The sequence below is a fragment of the Arachis duranensis genome, chromosome 10, assembly GCF_000817695.3.
Source record: "Arachis duranensis cultivar V14167 chromosome 10, aradu.V14167.gnm2.J7QH, whole genome shotgun sequence".
Classification (NCBI taxonomy): domain Eukaryota; kingdom Viridiplantae; phylum Streptophyta; class Magnoliopsida; order Fabales; family Fabaceae; genus Arachis; species Arachis duranensis.
The window spans coordinates 102712795-102723342 of record NC_029781.3 but is presented as its reverse complement, the minus strand read 5'-3'; the positions used below and the strand labels follow the sequence as shown (position 1 = coordinate 102723342).

The following is a 10548-nucleotide window of genomic DNA, read 5'->3' as shown; positions in this document are numbered from 1 at the left end:
ATTTTTTATATATTTAATGTATATTTTATACAAATAATTAATTTTTAATATACATATAACACAATTATAATTTTAACAATCTAACTATTAAATTACGTTATATATTTTTTGTAATTAAATAAACAAAAACAAAATCAACAAAACAGTAGTATCCGATTCTCCCACCAAAATCAACTACACTAATTAAATATCCCAAATATTATTTTAAAACATTTAGATATATAATTTAATAAACTGAAATTATTTATATTTTTTCATGCGTATCTGTGACTCTGCGAGTTAACTTGTTACAAACAAAGGGATTGAGCTACAAAAATAGTTCTTTTGTCACATTCTTTTAATAATAGCTTAGCCTTAGAAAGAAAAATAAATAAACTACTAAAATTATGTTCCTCAGCGGCTTCTCTCCACTTATTTCTTTTACTTTATCCACGGGATACGATCCATCACTTGAAGCCTTCGCCTGATGAATAATACATTAACAATAATATTCCAATCATCTTATTATTTTTATTTCTTCTACTTCAAATTATCTTATAAGTATTCACAATTCATATTTTATCAGTAACGGAGCTGTATTTTTTTAAAAGATAAAAAATAATTCAATTGATTTAAATACTTTATTATAACTTAAAGTATCCAATAAATTTAATAAATAATATTCTCTCTACCTTTAAATTTAAATTTAACAATGAGGCGTCCTTTGGTGCAGGGCTTTGGTGGGTATGGAGACATAGGTGCAATGACATATTCAATACTGACAACCCTTGGACAGACCACAAGGTTGTTGCCTTGGCCAGAATTACTGCCAAGGACTTACAGGTTTACAGGAATCGAAGCAATGCCTTTAGGTCTCTCCGAAATTGCCTGTGTTGGGAACCACCGGTAGGTAATAGTTTTAAAGTTAATTGTGATGCAAGCTTGTATATGGATTCAAATTTAGCGGGATTTGGGTGTATTATTAGAGATTCTAAGGGAGATTGGATCTCGGGCTGCTCTGGAAGCATTCCCCCTTGGTCTATAATCAGATGTGAATTATTTGCTGCTTGGAGGGGGCTGGTTTTAGCTTGGGATTGCGGTTTGAGGGATAGCTGATTTTAGCTTGGGATTGCGGTTTGAGGGATATTATATGTGAAACGGATTGCCTTGACATTCTGCCCATCATGCACGAGCTTACAAGTGGGTATTCATCTAAAGTAACAGATTTGATTCACAATATTCAGGAGCTTTTATCTCGTCCTTGACATGTTCACATTGAATGGGTGTCTCGAGAAGCAAATAGAGCTGCGGATTGGATGGCTAAATATGGTGCCAAGAGTAACTCTAATCATGTTATTTGGTCTGAGCCTTGTGTTGATCTCCAACAAATCATCCGCTCGGATTTAGGATAGTTTTTGCTTTGTTTCTTTCCTTGTTTAGACACACAAAAAAAAGTAAATCTAAGATAAAAATAACTAAAATAAATTTGGGTTTTGTCTAGAGCACTCATTAAAAAAAATGTTTCTATTTTTGTTTACATTAAATGCATTAACTCTTGTTTTTGAAGACATTTGTTAGCAAAACAACCCCATGAAGTTAATTACTACAACACAAACACTTGAATGAGTAAGTTAAGAGGAAAATGGTTGAAGTTATTCCTTTCTAATGAATGCTTAGAACAGGGATTAAACAAAGTTAAAATAGTTTTTTTAAAGAGTCAAGGATGAATTTGGTTAAAAACATGGAAATTTCTTTTTAATTTAGTAAACATATACATATATGTGTAGACTTCATAAAATTTTTAAAGGGAACACAACCACTGTTCATCTCCGCTAAACCAGCTTTTGCCAGCAATTGAACTTTGTCCTGGACTGTAAATCAAGTTCTTGTGATGTCCTTTCCACTTGTCTATTACTTATTTTTCTTGCTCGTTATGTACTGTGCTAAAATAAATTTCATATCCTTCAATTTTTGTATAATAATTGCAGAATAAATCATCCACTGTAAAAAGTTGGCTTCAATTGTGAATTGTAGGTTAGCCCATGTATGGAACGGGCAGTGTTGGAGCAGCTTGCTGATTATTTCATGACTCGGCTAGCAGGCTATCCTACTACTTTGGCTGAAGATGAGTCTATGGTATTTTTATTTTACCCCAAAATAGAAGATGACTTCATCAAAATCAAGTATTTATGATCTTTTTATTGATATTCTATATTTACACCAGTTGACGGATGATAATTTGAATCCAAAGAAGCGAGTTGCTACTCAGCTTGTTAGATTAGAAAAAAGAATGCTCCATGCGTGTTTGCAAGCAACCAATGATTTCATAGACCAGCTACCAGACCTCAGTGTATCTCCTTGCCCTGCTCCCTATGCACCTTTATTGAAATGAGGTCTCTCTCTCTCCCTCTCAAGATAATGTCTTTATTGTATAAAACAATTTTTTACATCTGCAGTAAGTAACGATTTGGCAATCACCATTTTGAGAGCAAAGTTATATGTAGTTGTCTCTCATAAGTATTGTTCCTCTTTCTTTCTTTTATTTATTTATTTATTTTTGCTTTACTGCTTCAGTAAATGCTTGTGCATATGATGTGTATGGGTTCTATTTATAATAGCAGTGATAATTCAGATACTTGTAACCGAAAGAAAAGACAGTGATTTAAAATATCATGACAGGTCTAATATGTGCATTACAGCGTTATCTATTCAAATCATGGCTCGTGAGGTGATTGGTGAGCCTAGAATTGATCATAAGACCACCAAATTAGAAGGGGTGCTCTTGAGCTCTTTGCATTTCGTCCTGAAGATCAAAACTCAAAGTATTTCTCTTTGGCCCTTGAGTTATGTGTTGCTGAATTACATGAGGGATAGAGCATCCATGCTTTTTGTTTTCTGTTACAATCTTTGTAGGTTTTCTCTTTGACAATTTGAATGATAGTTAAGCCATATTTGTAAATGAAAACATGAATTACAAATTCCAATATCAATTGTGTATATATTGTTATAATCTCTGCATTATAATTTCATTTATTGTTTAGGGAAAATTAGAGCGAGCTTCACTGAAGCCCTTTAATTATAACACTTACCCTCTCCTAGTTCATTACATGAACATTTATAGTAAATATAAAATAATTTGTACGCTTATCATCATCTTCTCCATCATCATCAATCATTTCCCAATTCACCATTCTTTATCTGACCATTCAACAATCCCCTCTGGACTTCTGTACCTCCACCCATACCAAAAGTAGAAACATAAACTGGGTTAATAGTTAAAATGATTTTTTAAAGATTACATGTGCATCAGTTTGGTTTTCAATAGATCATATACTTTAAATTGCTCTTTAAAATATGTCAGATTGATATATAAAAGTAATATATAGGACTATATTATTTTTATTTATTAGTTGCTGTTAGTAATGTATTATTTTTAAAATATGTTGAAGTCCTGTTTTAAATGAAAACAGTATACGGTTTAATTAATTCAACAAATTTTACATTTCTACAAATTATTTTAAGAAATATAAGAATTTCCGTTATTTTATATTTTAAAAACGTCTCATAGTTGGAACGAAAATTAATTCCTTGTTATTGGAGAATGGAGATGATGCCCCACTTTGAATTTCTTATTTAGAGCACATGTTCTAATTAGTTCCTAACCATTTGTTCAAAGTATAAAATAATTTTTAACAATTCGAAAATTTTTCATAGTTCCCAATTATTTATGTAATTACTAATTAGTGTAAGCCGTTTTTGTAAATAGTAACCTGCTGATGTGTCAAGGACTGTTTAGACAACTAACATTAGATGCTTGGACCAATTATTTAGATGATTGGAAGATGACTAAGATTTTTGAATTGTGGAATGACATTATGGTTAGAGGCGAAAATGATAGATTAGGACAAAAGCCCGTCAATAGAGCCCAAAAGCCCAGAGTAAGCAACTCTGTTTGCAGATTTCCGATGTCTACAATGTGGCCCAAATATTGGACAAAAAATAAGTTACAAAAAAGACACGTGTCTCATTTTTCCTCTTCTCGTTTCTTACTCAGTAGTGTTCTTTGTGTGTGTGGTGTTCTTCCCTCTTCATTGGATCCAAATTGCAAAGTGCATCTTCAGTTACCAATCCAGCTTCCATTTCGTGAGTCCCATTTCTCTCTCCTTTACTTCCATTCCCTTCTTTCTTCTCTACATTCTTTTACTTTCTTCAATTAATGTTCAGCTATCACCGTGACTCGGATCTCCGAACCCCTCTCGAATTCCGAGCTTCCCATTTTTGCTTCTTAATTTATCTATTTGCATCGGTAACCATTGAATTTGTTCATTAGTTCATCATTGTTGACTCATTTAGGTCCATAAAGCTTCAGCTTGTGGCTAAAAATCGTGGTTCTTCACTCGTTATGTTGTGTTTGTGTTTTTTGTTTTTTAGGTTATGTTCTGTGTGTTGTGTCAGTGTAGTAGTAGTTGTAGCAGCATATGCTCATGAGATATTGAATGAAAATGTTCAATTTCGTCTTTAAGATTGTAAGCATGATTCAGTTTAGTTTTGGGATTATACTTTGTGGTTCAATGGGGATGGATATTGAATCACAAAGTTTAATGGTTGGGACTAAATTAAACATTTTAAAAGTCAGGGACCAAATTGAATTATACTTATAAGATACAGTATGGAGGACAAAATAGAAGCTTTACTCACTGAAATTTGATAATCCTTTGCACGTTACTGAATTTAAGCGGCGAGTTTGATCTATAACTGTTCCATTAGTGGTAATGCTACTTGCTGCATTCAAATTCTCTATGCTGCTTTTATTCTCATTGTTTTCAAGCTATTTCATATGTGCACATTGTTGTTTAGAAGTGGACATTGTTTATATAATCTGTTGTTTTTTTCTTATTTTTTTTATTGGGAAGGATATGTTGTTCAAAATTTGGAGCAAACAACAAAGTGTGTGTATTCTTTTAAAATTTACATGAGATTTGGTAGCTCATGAGAATCTAGATAAATGTGAAAACTACTTTAATGAAGATTTCATGATTTGGACTATGGATTGCTCGTTAATATTGTTTGGTCAATATCCCCTGATGTGTAATGTAATTTAATAAGTTATGCACATTCGTTGCAATCCTTTGGAGCAAAATCCTTACCAGCTAGATATCCCTATCAAGTTTTCTAGTGATATCTTTTGTTCTATTGTCTGATAAAATCTTAGCGGGCTGTACAAATCCATTGGGCATTGGCATGTTAGATCCTTCATATTTTATGTTAACTATGAATCTGAAAATTGCACACTTCTATCTTTTTATCGATTTTATTTACTTGCTCATTTTTGTTGTCAGATGTGTTATTCCAAGAATTGACTACATAGCAATTCATCAAATGTTTGCAATGATTCTTTTTGATCGATAATTTTACCACAATCCATAATGAACAGAAAATCTAAGAGTGCATTTGGTTTGCATTTTCAATTTTCAGAATTTTGTGAAGAAAAAAGAGAAAACAGGAGGTGAAAACAGAAAACAAGATTTTATTGTTTTCACTGTTTTTTTTTCCTTCACAAAATTCAGAAAATAAAAAATACTGAAAATGAAAACGCATCCTAATTTTTGTGATTAGTTTTTATGTAGGGGTTGGTTTTCATCTTTCTTCACCGCATTCTCAGTTATTTAGTGATGTTTCCTCTGTGTGTGTTTTTTCTTCCATATGAAATAAAATTTATCTCTTATATGTTATAGAATTTATTAATTTGCTTAATATCTTACCATGGTTACCAATAATTTTCAGTGAGGATAGACGACTGAGATGGCTTTTCAGCAATTTTTGAGGAGGAAACTCCAATCTCACTTTCATGTAAGCATTATCCCTGCCTTTCTGGTTTTTTGTATCATAAGTAGTATTTACTTTTTGATCTGTGCTGCCTGTGACTTCAAATGAAGACCCGTAGGTGAAAGATGTGCTTGAGAATGGGAAAATGGTTTTATCTCTTACCTCAGAGTTTAGAATTGATAGCAGTATCTTTTTGTTTCCTCAAATTCTTTCACTACTTGTTGGAAAGGTATCACTTTGCGTTAATCCTATTTGATTGAAACGCTTGGATTCTGAATCTTATTTCTGTAAAACAAATTTACAATATATTCAAATAGGACTGCCTCATTTGTGAAAAGCAACTGCACTTGGGCTTTCTTACAAACTAATTATAACAAGAAGATCATATATCCTTTTTAGATTGAAGAGATGTTGTGGCTCTAGAGTTCTGTATACAGTTGATCTTTCCATAGAACTTCTTGTGGCAGTTTTCTAGTTGAAGGAAGTTTGATTCAGATTAATTGTCTTGTTTTCCATCTTTCCATCATGAGCTGAGTGATTGAAATGGCTAGGTGCTTCAGGAGTCGGAAGGTCATCTTTCGATGGATTGCATTACCAAACAATAATAGGGGAACTCTGCTTTCCCTCTTCATATAATTTCGAATCATTAGGATGATAACCATTCCATGCTTCACTTTTCTATTCCATCCCATTATTAACCATTTCTTTTCATAGCCTTCAAATCTGCCAAACATACAGTAACCGATTTAAATGCATCTACTCTTCGACCTATGATGTTATATATCAGACTGAATGTTGGTACAAAGCTAAAAACAGAATAAACTTCTAATTGTTCCCTGTAAGTGGAGGAGCTATAGACCTGTGTCCAAGTTCAATACTCCAATCGGAGCTATTCCATTTTAACTTTCTAATTCTATTGTTGTTTTGACATTTAAGTTAAACTCTTTTGGAGACTGGTATAGTATGTGGTCATGCATATTATAAGTTTTTTAATATTCTTTAAAATTTTGCTTCATAAAAAGCTGGATTGTCTCTTCTGCTGATACCTGAATTATACTTGCAGAATCCTACTCTTATGTCATCCATGATCACAAAGAAAGATGGTGTTGGTTCTACTGATGGAAGCTCCTTTAGAGCACTTGCACTACTTGGAGCTAGTGTCACTGGGTTTTTCGGTTTTGCAACGACAGCATCAGCTGATGAAGCTGAGCATGGCCTAGCATGCCCAAGCTATCCATGGCCTCACAACGGCATCCTCAGTTCATATGATCATGCATCGTGAGTTCCATCTATATTTCCCCATAATTTTCCATATATATATATATATCTACTGTATAATTTGCTAAATCTGCAACTATATACACTCAAATTATTACTCACTAGTCACTATATATTAAAGGTGAATAACAAATAGTTGTTAATTATTTGAACTTCCCTCTAGCTTTGATATAAAATGTCTTTGATATGATCTAATACAGTTTAAATCTTCTCTATCATATGCTGATTAGTAGCCGTTTTAAGCCTTTTTTTATAAAAGAAAATCCATATTGGTGGGTAAATTGTAATATACTGAAAGAAATAGTTAGACTCTGCAATTGGAGTATTCCCTCTCCATCATTTTTGGGGTATTTTTTCTTTTCGTTTTTTCCAGTGGCAGGATTGACAAGTAATTTTTCATGAGCAGGATTCGTCGTGGTCATCAAGTTTATACACAAGTCTGTGCTTCCTGCCATTCTATGTCTTTGATATCATACCGTGATTTGGTTGGTGTTGCTTATACAGAAGACGAAGTAAAAGCTATGGCAGCTGAGATTGAGGTAGTTGACGGCCCTAATGATGAGGGTGAGATGTTCACACGCCCTGGTAAACTCAGTGATCGCTTTCCTCAGCCATATGCAAATGAAGCAGCTGCTAGGTTTGCTAATGGAGGAGCCTATCCTCCAGATCTAAGTCTAATTACCAAAGTAATGTCAATTGTCTAGGAGTAACGTCTAGATTTTCTAATCTATGTCATATTGACATATCTTTAAACTCTGTACTTTCAGGCTCGTCACAATGGTCAGAACTATGTGTTTGCCCTTCTAACTGGTTATCGCGACCCTCCTGCTGGTGTCTCGGTAAATCCATCTCATAATTTTCGAGAACTAATACACCAACTCTGCATTGTGTATATGGTGTTATGTGGAATCTTTAACTTCCTGATGGATTCTTTAAAACAAAGATAAACTGTTGTGTGACTTTGAACTGTACTAGCATGGGCCACAACAGTCGAATAATTTTTCTCGTGTCCCTTTTTTATGCACACCAATGGTTATGATATCTATGCTCGGTAGGTGGGGGATCGTTACAGGGTCATTGACATAATGCATGTCTTTCTTTCATTCCATTTTCCAACTAGACTTGATGTATGCTTTTCCTTACATGGATTGGAATTCCTCAGCATTTAAGCATATTATGGTTGGTTCGATTGATTTACATCGAGTGTTCATGATTAATGTTTTTGTGGAACTTGTGTCATTTCTCATTTGTGATTCCATTTGTCATACAACTCTCCTCAAACCTAAATATTAAATAAGTGTTTATTCACCCAACAAAAATAAAGCTCTTGATTAGTGTTCTTAATGGTAATCTTTTATTTACAGATATCTTCTTAAATATTGTTGTAGATTAGAGAAGGCCTGCACTATAATCCTTATTTCCCTGGCGGAGCTATTGCCATGCCTAAAATGCTTAATGATGGTGCTGTTGAATATGAAGATGGTACTCCTGCCACTGAAGCACAGGTACTTGTCTTTTTAAGCATAAATTTTTCAGTAAATCTCATTACAGCAATTATTCTGGATACTCTTTGGGATATGTAGATCATTTTTTCACTATCCTGTTTTGCTGCAGATGGGGAAAGATGTTGTGTCATTCTTGTCTTGGGCCGCCGAACCCGAGATGGAAGAAAGAAAATTGGTATGTTTCCTTTAATACCTTTGCCTCCCGAATCTTTATTTAGAAGTTCTAACTACATTGCTACTACTTGCAGATGGGATTTAAATGGATATTTGTTCTAACATTGGCATTGCTTCAAGCTGGCTACTACCGCCGCCTTAGGTGGTCCGTTCTAAAGTCTCGCAAGCTGGTTCTTGATGTCGTCAATTAGTTGCCTTCAAGTTTCCTTTAGAACTTTGGGAAATATAGTTGTTGGCAATAATTTTGTCATGTGATTAAGTCGTCTTATAAAATCAAAATACATGTATGGAATTACTGGAAGAGTGCTGTATTTTTGTTTGAGATAGAAATAATGCTGTTCCATAAGATATATGAGATATGTTATGTTAACTTTATATGTCCATCTCAACCCATGTGGTGTTACATTTTTCTGAGTACTATAATCTCATTATAATCCAATTTTGTTGTTTCGCTTTATTTCTTTACCTACTTCTGCAATTGGCCTGTGACCACTCCCAATGTTTTCATTGGTTATCAACATCAAAAGAAGAAAAACATTTTTCAAAAATTATTGATTAGTTACATGCAAACGTAAATAAATACAGAATCACATGCTTTCTAAAATTATAATTAATTTCTGTGTCGTTCTAAAGTTTTTAAACTGACAGTTAATTTACTTAGAAAGAAGTAATAAGATGTTAAAATATTGTGAATTTTAAATTATAAATTAAGAATGGAAAAGTATGACTAGATGGTGATTATAAACAAACAAAGATCCCTTTAGGTCACCTCAAAGAACAGTGACGCATCTTCAGCTTTATGAGTGTTTGACACGTTCTACAACCTCATTGGTCCTTAGTTAAAATAGAGTCGGGTACATGCATCACTTCACTTTAGTGGTAGTAGTGGGTCCCTTAAAAACTCATAAAATCAAAACCAACCAATAAAAATTCAAAACTCGAATCGCTTGCATTGCTTGTAGCTTTCACAAGACAGGTGTCCTTCTTAACCTTTTTCAACTCTTGGGTGCTTGGCCAATGGAAAATTGCCATTGTAGAAGAACCAAGATAGGAGCATAAAGACAGAAGAGAAGGGGCAATGAATCAATGAATGAATGTATGAGTAGGATGTTAGCTATTAGTAGATAAAATCGTACCATACGTTGTGTGTGTGGTGTATGAGAATTGAGAACATGGAACGTGAATAGAAACCATCTTGTACACAAGGCACAAAGCATTAAAAAACCATGTTACCGCAAGTACGACACATTTATTCAGTATTCACTTTCACTATATGGCGCGTGCACACACGCGCAGACATTTGGATTAAAAATTACTTAGTCTGACAATACTAACCTTATATGCAGGTACTTAATTTGATCTAACCCGTTAAGATAGGGTTGACAATCTGATCCAATCCTAAAACAGGGTGAGAGAAGACTAAGTTGAGCTGCATATAGAATTGTATGTGGGTTTAAACCTAATCCTTTTTGATAAATCTGCACTTAAAAATTATTATATATATAATAAAATTGATAGAGGTCGAACTTACGACTTCTTTATTTTGTAATTTTAAGATGAATATCATCACGATTTTGTCACTTTTAATTTTAATATAGATTTAAGTGTATATCTCTATATAAATCGAATGAGATACATTCGATTTGTAAATTTCTATAATAAATCGAAGTTGATCAATTCGAATTACTGAAAAGAATACAAATCGAATTCGTTAGAGTCGATTTATGCATACATATCAGCCACCCAATAAATCGAATCAGTTACGTTCGATTTATGCATACAAGGT

General features: G+C 33.4%; 2 protein-coding genes across 4 annotated transcripts in view; both read left to right on the top strand.

Annotated features, from left to right (window-relative positions):
• The window catches only part of LOC107471590 (ribulose-1,5 bisphosphate carboxylase/oxygenase large subunit N-methyltransferase, chloroplastic), a 75754-nt gene extending 72789 nt beyond the window's left edge, over positions 1–2965 (top strand). Inside the window, exons 10-12 of one of the 2 annotated variants that reach the window (XM_052255109.1) lie at positions 2014–2115; positions 2204–2372; positions 2679–2965. In XM_052255109.1, the coding sequence (XP_052111069.1) occupies positions 2014–2115; positions 2204–2371 (270 nt within the window). In that variant the 3' untranslated portion in view covers position 2372; positions 2679–2965. Of the gene's footprint in view, positions 1–2013; positions 2116–2203; positions 2373–2658 lie in introns of both variants that reach the window. The other variant, XM_016091083.2, reaches the window with a different exon arrangement.
• A 1047-nt stretch (positions 2966–4012) lies between these two features.
• Positions 4013–9219, top strand: LOC107471579 (cytochrome c1-2, heme protein, mitochondrial). Of its 2 annotated transcripts, none has more exons than XM_016091068.3 (8): positions 4013–4122; positions 5764–5829; positions 6869–7083; positions 7490–7769; positions 7851–7922; positions 8472–8588; positions 8698–8763; positions 8837–9219. In XM_016091068.3, exons 2-8 carry the CDS (start codon positions 5782–5784, stop codon positions 8951–8953), a joined length of 915 nt encoding a protein of 304 aa, XP_015946554.1. In that variant the 5' UTR covers positions 4013–4122; positions 5764–5781; the 3' UTR covers positions 8954–9219. The 2 variants fall into 2 exon arrangements, with proteins under 2 accessions (XP_015946554.1, XP_020989877.1); XM_021134218.2 differs by lacking the exon at positions 4013–4122 and adding an exon at positions 4129–4285.
• The last annotated feature ends 1329 nt before the right edge of the window (positions 9220–10548 follow it).